The 16,883-nt window shown below is 38.8% G+C and overlaps 1 protein-coding gene across 2 annotated transcripts in view; it reads right to left on the bottom strand.

Annotated features, from left to right (window-relative positions):
- The window catches only part of AHCTF1 (AT-hook containing transcription factor 1), a 67,768-nt gene that overhangs the window by 15,874 nt on the left and 35,011 nt on the right, over positions 1–16,883 (bottom strand). For both annotated transcript variants that reach the window (XM_025205145.1, XM_006024504.3), the window contains exons 16-28: positions 14,774–14,878; positions 14,070–14,160; positions 13,075–13,198; positions 12,933–12,989; positions 11,387–11,533; positions 10,429–10,616; positions 10,135–10,279; positions 9,928–10,059; positions 7,953–8,100; positions 7,712–7,862; positions 6,993–7,094; positions 4,024–4,219; positions 1,086–1,289 (exon numbers count right to left, since the gene is read on the bottom strand). In XM_025205145.1, the coding sequence (XP_025060930.1) occupies positions 1,086–1,289; positions 4,024–4,219; positions 6,993–7,094; positions 7,712–7,862; positions 7,953–8,100; positions 9,928–10,059; positions 10,135–10,279; positions 10,429–10,616; positions 11,387–11,533; positions 12,933–12,989; positions 13,075–13,198; positions 14,070–14,160; positions 14,774–14,878 (1,790 nt within the window). The remainder of the gene's footprint in view (positions 1–1,085; positions 1,290–4,023; positions 4,220–6,992; positions 7,095–7,711; positions 7,863–7,952; positions 8,101–9,927; positions 10,060–10,134; positions 10,280–10,428; positions 10,617–11,386; positions 11,534–12,932; positions 12,990–13,074; positions 13,199–14,069; positions 14,161–14,773; positions 14,879–16,883) is intronic.

The raw sequence follows: 16,883 nt of genomic DNA, 5'->3' as shown, positions 1-16,883 counted from the left end.
TTTATTCAGGAAAACATGGCAGACCAAGGAGAGGAAAAAACAAAAATTACCCTACCCTCCACCCCATTCCAAGTGTGACCATATTAAATGGGCTAGGACATAATAAATATTATTAAATATGATATATTAAATAGGAAAAAGGTTATGGTGCTCATTCCAGTGCAGCAGAACAAGGTCAGAATCTCTTGGGAAGTGCCCTTGATATCAAACAGTCGAAAGTACAATTGTGTTGTTGTTAAGCTGTCTAACTCTTAGCACTGTCACTGATCATATCACATGAATATTATAAAGCCATATTTTGAAGGACAAAATCTGTTCTTTGGGACACAAGCAAACTTTTCACACAAATGAAGGACATGAATTTTGACAGGAAATGTTTTTGGGTCCAGGACGCAATTTCTAATCTCAAAACTGCAGGTACAAGCCCCTACCCACAGTCAATCAGAGCATTCACTTATGCTTTGGTAAACTGAGATTTAAACACTTATTCTGACCGATTCAGAACAGGAGCTTGAACCTCTGTCTCCCTTGCATTTAATAAATGCCCTATCAACTGGGGTACTGGATGTTCTATGTTTGGGTATGTTTTATGCTCTCAACCCCTCACCTCATTCTTTTTCCAAGGTTTTCATGAGGAAGATTTTATTTTTGGCCCAATATGAACAAAAAACATGCATGCCCCCCCAGTTCTACTCAACCTGGAGAGTATCTAACACAAGTTGAAGTTGCAGCAAAAAGGTAATCTATTGATATCACCTGTTAAACTGATACCGAAGGACAGGACTGTTAAATTCTGGGTGAATTATGTAAAGCTTAATTCCACCATCAGGTATGTTACATCTGATAATACCCTCAACAAGTTGGCAACCATAGAAAACAGCCAATACCTTACCACAACTGACATAATTAAGGATGCCTCTGGATTCTATTAGCACTTTTTAACTCCTAAATTCATACTGCTACTGCAAGTACTTTATATGTACTAAGTGGTTTATAAATGATTTACTGAAAGCTTTAAACATCAAGGTGAAGTAACAGTCTAGCAAGTAATCATACCTCCTTTACCAAGGTATAGCTCAGCTTACCCCAGCTGTCCATTTTGTAGTTGTGTTCTCTTCCAGGAAAGAAATTCTAGTTTCCTTTGCCCGTAAAGGAGGAGTTATTGATCTTCCTGGTGATACAGAAGGAGTTGCTACAGGTGTGGTGCGAAGACTGGATCTCAAAATAGATTGAGGAGTAAACCCAGGGAAACCAGAGGAAGCAGCAGATGTGGCTAAAGCTTTGGCTCTCTATAAAAATAAAAACATCTTGCTTTAACAGTAAACCGTTTTCTGATCATTGAACAGAAGACTATAAACAAAATGTCTGCTCCAAACAAACTAAGGCCGGAACAGAAAGAATGAATTCTTAAATGCATTTTTTAAAATTTAATAGATAAAGCAAAATTTAAATTATTTTTTAAATGTAATAGATAGCAAATTAAGATACCCTAATGGTAACATCATGGCCGTCACATCTTTCATTTCATAGGATAATTCTGGTTGTAGTTTTAATCAGTTAACAAAAATATTGCTGCATATTTGTGTACAAGAGGAACTTTTGTTCTCATGCACAAAAGATCAGGGACATTTTTTGTCGCATGAGGGGGGAGAGGCGGGGGAGAGCGTCAGAAAAATCAACAAACACAGACTTCCACAAGTGCACTGGTATAACATTATGAATACAAAGAAAAATGTCAAGAACTGGTCAAGTCATTATTCTACTACCAAAACAAGATCATGTTCCTTGAGTTTATTAATAGTGTGTTCACTTGCATTTGATGATGCCTATTAAAACGAATCTTTATAAAATTCAAGTATACTACTATGTTGTAAAATACCTGCAACAATTAAGGGAAGACAGATGCACTGCATTCCTCATCATACCCGCATGATCTCTAAACAAAGAGAAAGGGCACAGTGGTCCTAAACCCCAAGGTGAAGATTACTAACACAGACACTGTAGCAAGTCCTCCAAGGACTCCCCCAAAGACGTGTAAGGGGCAAGGTCCTTAGGACCACAGCCAGAGAATATAGTGCTGCATCCCAAATGGCAGTCCAGATCTGTCATCTGAGTTTTCACTATTTTTGATAACCGTAACATACCCCTTACTCAAAGCTATGCAGGAGGCCTTTCCATCTTTCAGGGATTGGATGAAACCAAAAATCTTAAACACTATCAGAAATGTGACACATCCTCATCTGGAATATTATACTAAGTTCTGCTCACCTTTTCTTAAAAGGATTCAGTAGAAGAATATTCCATGTGAAGAGTTAAACGATCAGTTAAAAGAAATATAGTTCTATATTTTTCCTTTTACTATACCATATATACATACATGGCATGCGTATGTGTGATGAATGGAAAAATATTGTTTATGTATTTATCATATATGTACACACACACAACAAAGCAATAATAGTTCAACGAGGAAGCTTACTGCAACAAGGTATCATTGAAGGTAAGTAGTCAGGCAAGTTCACAAAAGGATTAGAGTCTTCTAGCCATAAAGCTCCAAGAAAAAGACTGAGATTTACACACACAAAAACATCTAGCATTACAGTCAACAGGCAAAAACAAGAGATATGCGCTCTGCACCAAGTCAAAAGGAAAATTAACTACATGAAACATTAGAAACTTCTCTACTGACTCAGTTTATTCCATAGCTGTTACCTGTAACTGGGGAGCAAATGGACAGGCTCAACATTAAAATGTATGTTTTAATACATTTTGTTTTACAATGCTAGATGGTAAAGCACATATTTTTATTAGATTAGCGTAACAAGCGACTGTCCTGGAGCCAGTCTAAAAATAAGCCCCATGCACTTGCCTTAGGGCCAGTCGCCTGTCTCCTCGCCTGCCATGCCTTGATGTTACTAATTATCCAGTGTTAATCAGGCAGGAGGCTGCCCATGTATCTGCCCTGATGACAAGGGCCTATGTATATGACTCTGGTCTCCCCTTATCATATCCCATGCCTTGCAGATGTTTCCTCCAGCTAGCGCTAGCACTGGGACCCAAGTTCCAGAGTCTCATGTGGGACTCTCACTCCCCACCGGAGCTTGTGGTCCCAGTGCCCTCACCCTGGGTTCTCTCTTTTTACACACACAACACACACACACTCGGGGCTCCAACACTTTCTCTGGGATCAAGGCTCCAAGCCCTCTTTGGCTATCCCCCTATCTCTGGCCCTGGGAGCTTCCTTAATAGCTCCCCAAGGCTCAGGGCCCCACCCCCTGGAGCTTCATGCTGGCTCCTATATACAGCCTCAGACCTCCACCAAGGGTCTGGACGCTGCCACAGGTCCCTCCACCAACCTGGGCCCTGCTCCATTTCTCTTGGTGAATCTGGGCTCCCCCTGCTCCATCTCACCCACCAGGGATGTGGGGCTGGGGGGGTTAAGAGGTGCCCCATACTTGCCTTTCACCAGGGCAGTAATTGGCCTGGCATTTCTGAGGGACTATCCTGCCACAGACAATACCACCAGGCCACCTGTCCCTAGCAGGGCATAGTTTTCTGTCATGCCCAGGACCATGGGGCTGCCTCCTCCCCCATAGCCCCAGCTCTTACCTCCAAGATGCTGCTCTTGAGCAGCACCCCAACTAAGTGGTGTTCTCCCCAGCTGCTGGCAGCAAGCTGCCACCTCTTTGCAGTTCAAGGCTCAGCTCTTATAGAGCACAGCTAGGCCCTGCTCCCAATCAGGCAACTCTGCCTAATTGGCATTGCAGGCAGCTGCAGGCTGCCTAGCTGCCACTCAGGACCCTGCTAGTAACAGAGCACCCTGTGCTCTTTTGTTACAATTAGAAATAACCTACTGATTTACAAGATTCCTTTCCTCTCTAGGTATGATTTCTAATGGCACTATATATACAAATACAATGCTTTTAGAGAGCCAGCATTTTGATGCCTATACATTTGACATTCTGTATTGTGATGTTTCTCACAAAGTTTAAAATACTTAAAAAGAGTAGCAATTTTACATACCTTAACCACAATAGGAGTCTCCAGCAAATTTAACTCTGATGGTCTTGAAACTTTCTTGTGAGACACGGAACTCTGTGACGTTGACTGCAGTGGGCTGGAAACGATGCAAGAAGCAGCAACTCTACAGGGTGTCTGCCAACTCCTCTCAAGTGCTGGAGAATACAGAGGAACTGGACAAACCACCAAATCCAGCAATCTGTCAAGGTTTTAGATTTAAAATGTGAAAATCAAATTTGCTTTAAAGTAGTCTAATCTGATACCTTACAAGAAAGATTACCTGCTTTTCTTGTTTTGGACAATAGCTTAATAAAGCCTTATTGTTAAATCCATGAATTAATAAGTATGTGGCCTTGATGATGGCTTTTAATTCTAACAACCCTTAGTTATTAGAGGTACCTCCACAGACAGCATGAAACTATATAAATCAGGTAGACCTAGGTTTTGCTTCAATTGCCATACTGTTCCTTCATCAGCTGGAAAAAGTGCACTTACAAACTTGGCAGCTGAGCCTCTGGGAATGTGAACACTCCTTTCTGAGCAAAAGCTTTGCAAGTTAAATTCCCTCTCCACAGAGAAGTGGGTAGCATTATTCACCATGCTCTTCCTGATTAGAAAATAGTTTAAGCTGAGGCAACAGGTAAAGTTCTATCAAAACTTCAGCAATTATGGCCAGCTTAAAAACTTCAGCAGCAATATTATACCCTAGGCAGTGGTAGCAAGACCTTTTTATAAATAAATAAAAAAAAAACAAAAACCAAAAAAACCCACGAATGATTAAGGGTGGAGGCAAAAGTAACCTATGAAGAATTTAAAAGTGCAGCTGCACTTTGAACCATTTCAAAACTGGAGCACTTCAGCTGTAAACAGATGTGCAGCCTCTTATCATGACCCCCAGACAGAGCATTTCAACATTGCTGCAATAGTATGCTTTCTAGTCAGAGGACTTCAGCAATCAAAGGGCCTTAGGGGAGAGAGTAGGGGAAGGACAATCATATTGGCAGAGTAGAGGTAGGGCAGACAAGAGAGCACTCACTGACAGTGGCTTGTTCTCCTTGCTCTCTGATATGGGGGGCAAAACGTGGAGGGGGGAAATACAGAATAAGCAAAGACCTATGGGATGCCAGAGGACCCAGAGATCCCCTGTCATGTTCCAATGGGTGGGTGAGCATATATTTTAGAGGACAGCAGAACTGTGTTTCAAAAAAAATTAATCAATTAAAAAAGCAGTCTGAAACAAACAGGATGAAATCAGTAAGAAGTGCAAACTACAACATTTAAGAAGGAACAAATCAAATGCATTAACTAGGCTGCAGTACTTCAAAAAAGGATCTGCAGATTACAGTGGATCACAAGCTGAACAAGTTAGCGTAAAACTGTTACATAAAATGCCAACATACTGAGATGAATCAAGAGGAATGTTAAAACATAGCCCAGAAGTGATTTTTCCACCCTATTCAAAGCTGATGAGGCCTCACCTGCAGTATTGTGTTTAATTTCAGGCACCACCCTTCATGAACATAAGGGGTGCTATCTGGGTCAGACCTATGGTCCATTTAGCCCAGTATTCAGTCTGCAAGAGTGGCCAATAATAGAGGGAGAATATAACAATGGGGCCTGTCTTGACCGACCCATCCCCTGTCATGCCCTTGCTAGAATCAACCATTTTTGGCTTAAGGAATGAATGTCAGGATACATCCCCAATCGTTCTTTTGAATATTTAATGCATCTGTTGCAAAGATGTGGGCAAACTAAAGAAAATCAAAAGGAAAGCAACAAAAATGATTAGGAAATATAACATACATGGAAAGACTGGAAGAGATGAGAAGCCAGATGGGATTTGATAAGTCTTCAACTACAAAAGGTTTTTAATAAAGAGAATGGCAACCAACTGTTCTCTAGTTCCACAGGGGACATGAGAAGCAGTCACACAGGTTTAAGTTACAAAGCTGATTTAGGTTAGATATCAAGAGCTTTCTAACTATGAGGGTGGTTAAACAACGGAATAATCCTAGGGAGACTGTGCAACCTTCATCATTAGAAGTTTAGCTGTGGGGTAGACAAACACGTGCTTGGGATGATGTATATTCAGAGAAAGACCTTGGTTTTACAGGAGGATACTGCATTAAACTAGATGACTCTTCGTGCTATTCTGTCTAACATTCTATAACCAACCGTCCAACATGTTATTCAGTTTTGCTAATATGACTTAACTGTGTTATACTGCCTAAACTGCAATTAAATACCCAACATGTAGAGTCTTTTCCCCCCAAAAGTTACAATATAAACAGACATAACACAGACAGAAATAATTTCCCCTATTTTACAGATGGTGAACTGTGTCATGGGGAGATTAAGTGAATTTGCCCCAGATCTCCTAACATACAGCCTAGTGCCTTTGCCACAAAACAGACTTTAGTCTAGGCTCACTTCTCCCTTTAATCCATTTCCAAGGCTTGCATGCATTACCACCCTCCTTTCAATGTATTCTCCCTCATGTCCATCACACCTTTATTTTGGTCTCACCCTTTATCAGGTCCTTCCCTTCTACTAAGCCCAAGTTTTCCAGCTTCACGGGTCTTGCTCCATGATGTGGAAATCAGAAAAATATTTTAATGTTTTCAACTTCTCTCATAGGGTATTCCCTACTGCCATACTGGGGCAATACAGGCATGCTCAGAGTTGCTCCAATTTCACTGATTAAGCAGAATTTTTTGAGCCTGAGGATTAAAAATTTTTTTTCTAGCAATTATAAAACCATTTTCCTAGAAATAAATTTTAGGAATGCAGAAAGCTACACATGCAAAAAGGAATAATTATCAAAACAACTTAAAACTGTGAATGCTATTAACTTTACAAGACAGTACTTAAGTAAAGCTTAAGTTACTTAAATATTTAGAATGGCAAGTGCTCACGAACGTGAATCTTAATCGTATACCCGCTTAAAATTTTAATCTGAAATTCTACTTTACCTGGAACTTTTACGTGAAGACTTTGTAATTGGGGTTCCAATGAATGGTTCAGGTAATTCTGTACCAGGGAGCAGCTCAGGTGGTGGTTCTTCAGTTCTAGGACTACAGATGAAAGAGGAATTTAACTATCATCATCCACTGACAGGCCAAAAATATTTGGATTAAAGTTTATTATAGGTAGAGCTGATAGCACCAACTATGGTTAAGGTTGTCAGGCACTTTCCCCGTTGCTTAAAATTTTGCCGAACTTTAATCTTTGGGGCTGAAATGAAGCTGGTGTTCTGTGGGGAAAAAGTAGTATTTGAGCATGTATGCAAAGACTGTGCACAATAGGGCTCAATAAAGTTCATGGGAAGCTTAATTCTGGTATTTTGTAGCTGTTAAGAGTTTGATTTTGAAATCTTAACATTCCTTACACAGACTTTTTTCTCATATATAAAAGGCATGAGGCAGATAAGTGAAGGAAAACTATGGTTCTGAGAAAATAACATAACTTTGACAAAGCTAAAAGTAACATCAAGATGTTATGCCTAATGAACTCCAAACCAGACAAAGATACATATATGCCAAAGCATGCCATTGCAAATTGCTTTGAAAACAGCTCAGATATTTCTGGTATCAAATCAGCTTGTTACTGAACTTGTCTAAAGCTTATGGGTTTTTTTTGCATGCTTGTAGCTTTAACAGCAATATCATAAGGGAACATAGGAAGTTCTTACCTATCACACTGTGAATAATTACTCTTCAATTCATTTCCTGTCCACACCTCTCCAATTTTGGACAATACATTATTGATGAAAGTTGCTCTTGTAAGCACATTTGCTGCAGTGGCTTGTTTTGCCACTGTTGATAATGGCTTGGGCCTTGAAACTAAAAATGAGGGGGGAAAAAAGAAGCCTCATATCAGATATCTGAATACAAACCTATAAAAATTCATCAGAGTTTTGAAGCAAAATTCACCTTCCCGCAAAATCGACGAAGGCAAATGGTAAGGTTTGGCCCTCTCAACAGCCAGCTTCCTCTGCACTCTGGGAAGGATCTTTCCATACTGATCCAATATAGAATTTCTGGCAATGGATCTCTCTTTCAAACGAGGATCACGGTCATTCTAATGAACAAACAACAAAAACCAAACAAGAACAAAACAAAAGAAAAAACAAACCACAAAATCAGCTACATACAAATACAAACCATTAATTTAAATACATAGAACACTCTTAAGGAACTATGGTAACGTAAAATAATTTTAGCTCTCTACATATTAATATACACGCATCAAATGGTAGAATTTTTTTCTTCAGTCTGCATGTTGTTTATAGCAGTGGTTTCTCAACCTTTTTGTTCCAGGACCCATTTGTAAACATCAATGGCCAGTCCCAAGCCAGTGCACCTTACTTCTGACCCACTGCCCTCACCCCCAGACTCCAGCCTCCCAGTGTGTGTGGGGTGGGGGGGTGGATGTATGAGGCATGGGGGGCCCCAAGGACCCCTTGCAGGCTGCAACTCTGCCAGCCTGCAAGGGAAAAGCCACGGTTTCCCACGGTTTTCTCCTTTAAAGGAGAAACCATTTTTAAAGTTTATTCATGACCCTTTCATATACTCTTGGGACCCACTTTTGGGTCACAATCAATGGGTTGAGAAACACTGGTTTATAGGCCAATATTGATGGCAAACAGTGAAGGGGTTAAACTATCAGCAATCATTAGTTAACAACAGTTCTTCCACTCGGCACCTTTCTGCTCAGAATTTCAATATTAAAAGATAAAAAATTCTTATTAAAATTAAGCTTTGCATCTCTCTAAAACAGGCCAAGTTAAAAAAACCAGTAGTTTTACTTAAAAGTTTAATGCTACTGGCTGGAACAATCCTGACAACTGTTCAGCTGAGTGTACAACTGAGTTATTTTGAAAGAAATTACTTGTTATATGAGTTATAAGAGTCTTATACATATACAGATATAGGTGGATCTAAATAAGAGATCGACCTGTGAAACCACTGTATGAATCTGCAGTTCCATTCAGTGGTTTATGGAAGAAGCGTTCTTCAAGGATTATAAAGTACTTCATACTGCATCTGTCATATTATATATAATCTCTATAACACAGGGGTGCTCAACCTGTGACCCATGGAGCCATAACACCTGGCCTGCAGGGCTCCCTACTGGTCAGCAAAGTTGGCAGCAGGGGAGCAGTGGCAATTAATATGGCTACCCTCCCACACTGCCAAATTCCCAAGGCTCAAGCCCCAAGCCGTGGATTGGAGCTGGGCTGTGCCACCTCCCCACCAACTGGATCAGGGCCTGAGCCATGACTCCTCTCTACATAGCATAGTACCCAGACCATGCCTAGCTAACTAATAAAATAGCAGGCAAGAGACAAAAGTAGGCAACACAGCATGCCTTTTATGCCACAGGAAAAGAAACTCATACCATACCCAATTCTGTGACCTAATTTCATCTCATTTTTATTTTTATGACTATACTATACACATCACACGTACACGTACACATACCACACACACACACACACACACACCCCCCTACACATTATCCATGAAATTCATCCGGTAATGTCTACAACAAGAATTCTAGTTAAATCTAGTATCTGCACAAATATAATAAAAAGACACTCTCTTCTCTTTAGCAATAAAATTTAACATTGAATTCCAAATATAGAATGACAGAGTTTAACTGTAAGTTTGATCTAAAACTACTTCGTGGATTTGTAACCAGAAAACTTTCTAGCTGTTAAAATGTAGTTGTAATATACATTGAACAGCTATTTCCTGGGGTCAAAGAAATGGCATCAGCTCATATTAAACATACCAGATATTAGAAATGAAGGGAGTAAGATAGTTTTACAGCAGGCTATCACATGACTTTCAGTCAAATGACACATGGTACATTTGGCCCACTCAACAGAATTTTCAAGCTTACCATGAGATTAACCTTTAATGATTGATTCAACTGTAATGCTGGGATGTAGTTGGCACGCTGGAGATGGTGGACTAACAGGAACTCATGATTCTGAACACCAGCACAGGTTTGCAAAAACTTCTCTAAACACTCCTAAGAGAAAAAAGATTATTTAAGTGTTTCTTCCAAACTACTTATTAGAGAATTTTTCTTCCTGCTCACACTTACTTGTTCAGTACTGGTGAATGGTAGTTTAAGTAAATCTTCCATTAGCCCCATCTCCTGGCAGATTTCAAACATGTGTTTTAACAGCTCTTCTATATTTAGCCTGGTGGAGTGCTGCCGCAATAGACTCCAAGCCTCTACCATGCACCTGCAATTAATGCATGCGATGTATAGAGTAATTATGACCAAATATTTTGCATGAAGTCTTGTATATCAACAGTTAACACTAATCATTCAGAAACTCTTGTTGCTATCACAATCCAACAGAATAATTAAAGATATCTTCTATAGCTTTACCTATTAAACAATAACACGGTGAGATGAAGCTGCACTTCACTGCTATTTGACATGGCTGGCTTCATCATCTGTATATATCTCAGGGCTCGTCTATGCTCTCCTTGACACATCAGAGCTTGAATAATTTTCATATGTTGCCATGACATGGTTTTGATTGTAGCTGGATGAAACAGAAGGGTCAATGCATTCTGCAGAGGTTAGAAATAAAATTTATTATGAGCTATAAACAAATGGACATTCCTTTCATGATAAAAGGCTTAAAGCTTCCCAAGTGAAAGTCAACCGATTTCAGATGCATTTACAAGATCAGTAATTGTATATGTTCATACCTAACGTTTAAACAAATGATTGTTGCAAAATGTAACAAATTGAACTGAAGATCATAATTTGAAGTCACAGGTTTAGAAAAACCAGATTTCCTCATTTTATGTCATGTTAATAAACTCATTTTGATGAGGTCACATTTCATTGATTGGTACTTGATTTGTTTACAAGTCACTGTAGAACTTCCACTTGGCTTAACCACAGCATGGAAAACCAACAAATTTAGACCTGCATTAGGTTTGAGAGCCTTTACAGCACCATGCCTCAAATCTTAATACTGAACCCACAGCTTTAAAATAAAGCATTTTGAAAACTATGTAACCATGTAACATGTTGGAAATATGCTCATGTTTTACTGAGCAGAAACAGAATGTTTTGCTGAATCGGGTCCTAGCAGGCACTTGGAAAACTCAAACATTAGGAATAAATAGGTTGATTACATTACTGAAAATTCCATTTAATTAAAAATTAATTATAATTAAGATTTCTGAGCGCATTTGATTGTTGCTATCTGACAATTTAATTTATGCATTAACAATATGTAAAAAGTAAAGCTTCTAGCTTATATCTTACTTGATTAGTGAGATCGTAACTTTGCAAATACATACATCTTTTATGTAAAGAACATACATACCTCATAGTCATTGTGATCCAAAAGCCAAAAGCCTTGAATAAGCTTCACCAGACCCCAAGGGATAGCAAAAGCAGTTGGGAATGAGTCAATTGATGTCTCTGTTTTGTTTGGAAAGAACTGCATAATATCTAGCAGCAAATAAATTGACTGAGTAAACATTTGATTAAGGTAAATCATTTTGTAAGAGTAAAATTTTCTTTAAATTTAGGGATAAAGGATGGAAGTAACTTAACAGTCTTGCAATTTTGCAGTTCATTGTAACTGAAGAAAGCCAAGTTTTAAGCCCAAAGCTGCTTTGTGAATCAACATAAAAGAAAAAACAAAACAAAACCAAAGCTCTTCTTTTTAGTTTTTAAGTATTGAAAAGCTGTAATAATTTTACAATTTAGTTATTTACAAATAATTTTACAAAGTTTACAATTTATAATTTAAAAACATTAAATTGGGCTAGATATCAGGAGGCGCTATTTCACTGTCAGGGCAGCTAGGATCTGGAACCAACTTTCAAGAGAAGTGGTGCTGGCTCCTACCCTGGGGGTCTTTAAGAGGAGGCTGGATGAACACCTCGCCGGGGTCGTTTGACCCCAGTACTCTTTCCTGCCATGGAAGGGGGTTAGACTTGATGATCTGCTCAGGTCCCTTCCAACCCTACTAACTATGAAACATTTGGATAACCCTGGAAAGGGAGCCTTAAGGTAACAAAGCAGACACTTGCATTACAGTTTTTGTTTTTTGATCCTACAGCAACTAGGTTCCCTGACTTCACTATATTTGATAGATTCCCCCACAAACCTGTGTTGTGGAGAAAATAAAAACTAGGTACAAATGGGAAAGATCCCACCAAGAAATAAACAAACCTAACTGAACTTGGAAAGAACTTGGGTATTACTTAATGGTTTTGTTTGCTCCTAGCCTTCTCTTTTTGACCTACTTGCCTTTTTAGTTGCATATTTCAGTAAGACAACTTTGACAGGGAGCAGTGCTTAAAATCCAGAAGTGTCCTTCATACTTAGGCTAAGCAGTAAACTGAGCAGAAGGAAAGCAACTATTGCATATATCTTGGTATCCTGAAAATTAAGCATTTCTTCTATTATTCTCCCCTTTCTCTCACTGGCATTCCATCTGCCTGTGTTTTACTAGAACAGTAGCAAGCATTGTTTGTTGTGCTGGAGAATCCGTGATTTCAGCAAGAATGTGCATTTCTGCAAGTAGCATTAGGTAGCCATTACTTTTTTAGAGAAAAAAAAATTCTTAAAACATTTTGGTGCATCACATCAAATTGTTACACAAATGTGTAGCAAAATTAATCATAAAAGCTTTTTATTTGAAGATAAATTTCAATCAGAGTAAAATGTTCTCTATTTAACCTTTTAAAACCAGAAATTTTTTAGCCACAAAAATATAAAAACCCCATATATTCTCTCTCCTACCTATGCTACTCTCTTTATCATTAAAACTCATAATGCATATAAGGTTTAAAAAACATTTTCAACAGTATTATTGCTTGATTATAACTTTAATATGTACAACACTACCGAAAGGATACAATTGCATGTTTGTAAGTTTCTTCAATATTTTCTAACAAATAGAGATCAAGCAGTGCCTGTCATGAAAAAAAGGAAAATATTGTTCACATGTCAAGTCACTCACTATATTTTGCTTTTTTTCCCTCTTTAAACCCTACTTACATGTAGGCTGGCAGGGGGGTATTTTCCAGTTCCTCCTTCATCTCTTCGCCACAATTTCTCGACTGGACTGCCTAACTGGGAAAGTAGTCCATCAATCATCAAGCAATCTGAGTCCCATTTCCCTCTGCAACATGAATTTGTTAAAATAAAAACACAACGTTATAATTCTAATACCGGTTGTGAAAACTCAGATACCAATAAAAAGAGACTAAAATGGAAATGACTATTTTAAAATCATGAGAACTAAATTTGGAACATGCATACTTCTGAATGAGTTGAAAAGGAGAAAACTCAACTGGTTCAATCTGAGACACTAAGCTAGCCAAGGAAAAATTTTAAAAAAAGTTAAGTAATCCAAAAAGTTTGTATTTTAGTAGAGATCCTAAATTCTTAATACACTTGAAGCAAAATTAATTGTGGCTGTCTGACATTTAGACTTTATTACTATTAACTCTTTTGAGGCTGTATGGTTTTTAGGCTCTCTTACTATTAACTCTTTTGCTACAGAAACTATAAAATAAAAAAGTTCCCGTAAACTGAAGTATCAAAACTAAATAACTCTACTTTTAGTGTATAAAAGAAAAACTTAACAGTAAGAAAGACTGAAACTTTTCCCCATAGGTCTGTCACAATAAACATTTAAGTCTTTCAACAGAAATTCTAGATGACAATAACTCTTTGGTTTTACTTTTTTCCATATAAGAAACCCCAATTTCATGAAGCTGCACATGCATGTTAACCTGAGCAGTCATTCAGTTTTTTGGATTAAACGAGTTCCCTTCATAAAAAGAATGAACAAATACACAGAGGACCAGAAACCACAAAAACAAATAAAATAATCTTTACAGATGAAAACAGCCCAAGTGCACTTAACAGAATTTGTGCCTGCATAAGGATCAGAAATTTATAACAAAAAAAAGGTGCTGATTTAAAAAGAAATCCAGTTCTAATTTTACAAGCTTAGTAACATTCGAGAGTTCTTGGAGGAACCTCACCTTGACAAACGTTCAAGTTTCTGTCGATGACCAGTATAGTAACTTTGTATTAGTTGATAATTGTAAAATGGCCTAGACAATTGCATATCATCTACATACAACAAGAGGAAAAGTAGTTAAAAAACCTAATAAAATATTAAGTAACTTTAATAAAAAACAGAAAAAATCTCATTTGTACATAAATGACAGTAAAGATGACAACTTCGGAATAAAATAGTTTTGACTCTTAATTTGCCAATCAGATGGCAGTAAGGACAAGGTTCATTTCATTCCTGAGTTTCATAAGCGACACATTTGACGAGAAAAACACCTGCTATTTATTCTTCAAGCAGGAAAAAATCCAAAGCATTTAAGAAGCATAACTTTTAACAGCATAAACTTACAAATACTGGCGGTTTTGGAACATGTTGCTAGAAACCCAAATACATGAATATCTAAAACCACTAAAGGAAGCTTACAAACCCCAAACACTTAAATTTGGCATATATAAAAGTATTCCTGGATTAAAAGTGGAAGCTTATTTTGTGGCTCATTAAAAAAATAGAAATAGCTAGTTTATCTTGATCAAACTGTACTAACACTTTGTAGCCTATATTGATGAATATTTTATCAAATTATGGTTAAGAATTTTTCTTTAAAAAAATAGCCCACAGGGCAGTAACCACTTCACCTATTAGAAATGTGTGTTATGGCTTAAAACTTACCTAGACCCTCTGGAAGTAGATTGGACCTGCAAAACCAGATGACCACTTGTACATAGTGAGATATAAGGCTGGTTACAACTTGCTTGTTTGTCAAATCTGTAAGACCTATAAAGTATGCACACAATTACTGTTGCCATTCTACTTTATAATTACCAAAAATTTTTTACTACAATCCCATTGATAAAATATATCACTCTCAACACTGAAAGCACTACAAGTTACTAGGGGTGCACCGATAAAGATTTTTTGGACCTATACCGAAGGCCAATTTTTAATGAGCCATATCAGCTGATACCAATCCAACTGCTGATATGCAACCTGGCAGCTTGGACAGCAGTGTCTGGCTGGTAAATCTGATGTAGAGGAAGGGGGGTGGGAGGGGTGCATATCGAGACCCCTATGGCAAGGGAGGGAGTGGGGCTGGGGCTGCCCAGCTAGGGCAGGGTGGGGCATGGGATAGAGGCAGCAGCTTGTTGGGCGGGGGCAGATCCTCCTGCTACGTGCACCCCAAGGAAGCCATGGCAGGCGTGTGCCCTCCGAAACTGTGCGGGGTGAGGGCAGACTGCTGCTGTGGGCTGGGGCCACCCCAGAATTCACCACAGTTCACCCCGTTGTCCGCCCTGACCCCCTCCCAGTGGTGCCGTCACCTGCCCTGAGCACAGCCCCGGCACTGCTCTCCCTGCCGGGAAGAGCCCAGCACCACCCCCAGCCCATTCTTGGGGTTTTCAAAACCCAGCTAGGCAAAGCTTTGGCTGAGATGATCTAGTTGGGGCTGGTCCTGCTTTGAGCAGGGGGTTGGACAAGATGACCTCCTGAGGTCTCTTCCAACCCTTACTTTCTAGGATTCTATCAGCGCACCTCTACAAATTACATGTACTCTGGAACCAAAACTGGTATTCATGACAGAAAAACTAGTGTCATTATTTTAAGAAAATCTAAATCATACAATTTAGTGGACACTTTGCTATGCTAAGCAAACAAACATCTTTTATTATTAAGTAGTAAAGGAGTTTTATGGGAATGGTTACAAAGAAACAGATTGATGCAGCATGGAGGTACAATATTTGTATGCTATTTAAAATATAGTAGTTGCTCAAGATCTCAGAATTTGTGAAATGACAAGAGGAAGTTTGGGACTTACAAACATACCTCACCCTGGCTGCTGCAGCTTCTGTTCACATATCCCAAGACAACTTTTGAACAGAGTATCTTGTCTAAAAATAAACCACTTTCCAGAAACACTTCAGTAAGCCATAGCCCCCAACCCTCTTCATGTTCCAGCTGCATACTCATCAGCAGCTGGAACCTTAACAGATGATACAGAACATCTTTGGGCCTGGTTTATGTGGCACCTTAAATTGAACATGTGGCATGCCTGTCCCCATGCTAACAATCAGCTGACTGACTTCATCTAAAAGCATTGCTAACCTTGGCCATTTTCAAGGGGCCTAGGTGAAGCTGCAGAAGCATGGCTAAGCAGAAGGTCCCAAAGCCTTTTTTCTGAGTGACCATAGCATGAACCTTTGCAGATGTGACAACTAGCTACGGTCAGCAAAGTAAAAGGAAGCCATCCAGATGGGTAACTAAACCAGAAAATGAGATACAATTAAACAGAGCATAAAGCCTGAAAGGAAACATAATAAGGGAAGGCCATACGTTAAATAATCCCCAAACACTATATCATGCCTTTATCTTAAAATATTGGTCGTAGTGATTGATGTATCCAAATGTACCAGAAATTATTTTACTATAATACATATATTTCATTAAGATGCTTAAGTGATCTGTAGAAACAAAACAACCCTGTTGATGAAGACCATAAACTAATGTAAAGAACAAACATGCCAAGGCTGAACAGCATTCCACAATGAGGAAGGAAAAAGAGATAAGAAACCCTCCCTTTTACTTCTCCAATTATATAAATCCCAACTAACTGACACCTTTCGAGTCCAAAAGAAATCTGATTCAGTCCACAGATTCATAGATGTTAGGGTCGGAAGGGACCTCAATAGATCATTGAGTCCGACCCCTGCATAGGCAGGAAAGAGTGCTGGGGTTAGATGACCCCAGCTAGATGCCTATCTAACCTCCTCTTGAAGAACCCCAGGGG

Source organism: Alligator sinensis, unplaced genomic scaffold (genome assembly GCF_000455745.1).
Source record: "Alligator sinensis unplaced genomic scaffold, ASM45574v1 scaffold284_1, whole genome shotgun sequence".
Lineage (NCBI taxonomy): Eukaryota > Metazoa > Chordata > Crocodylia > Alligatoridae > Alligator > Alligator sinensis.
Note: the sequence above shows the minus strand (reverse complement) of the source record. Positions and strands in the feature narration are given on the sequence as shown.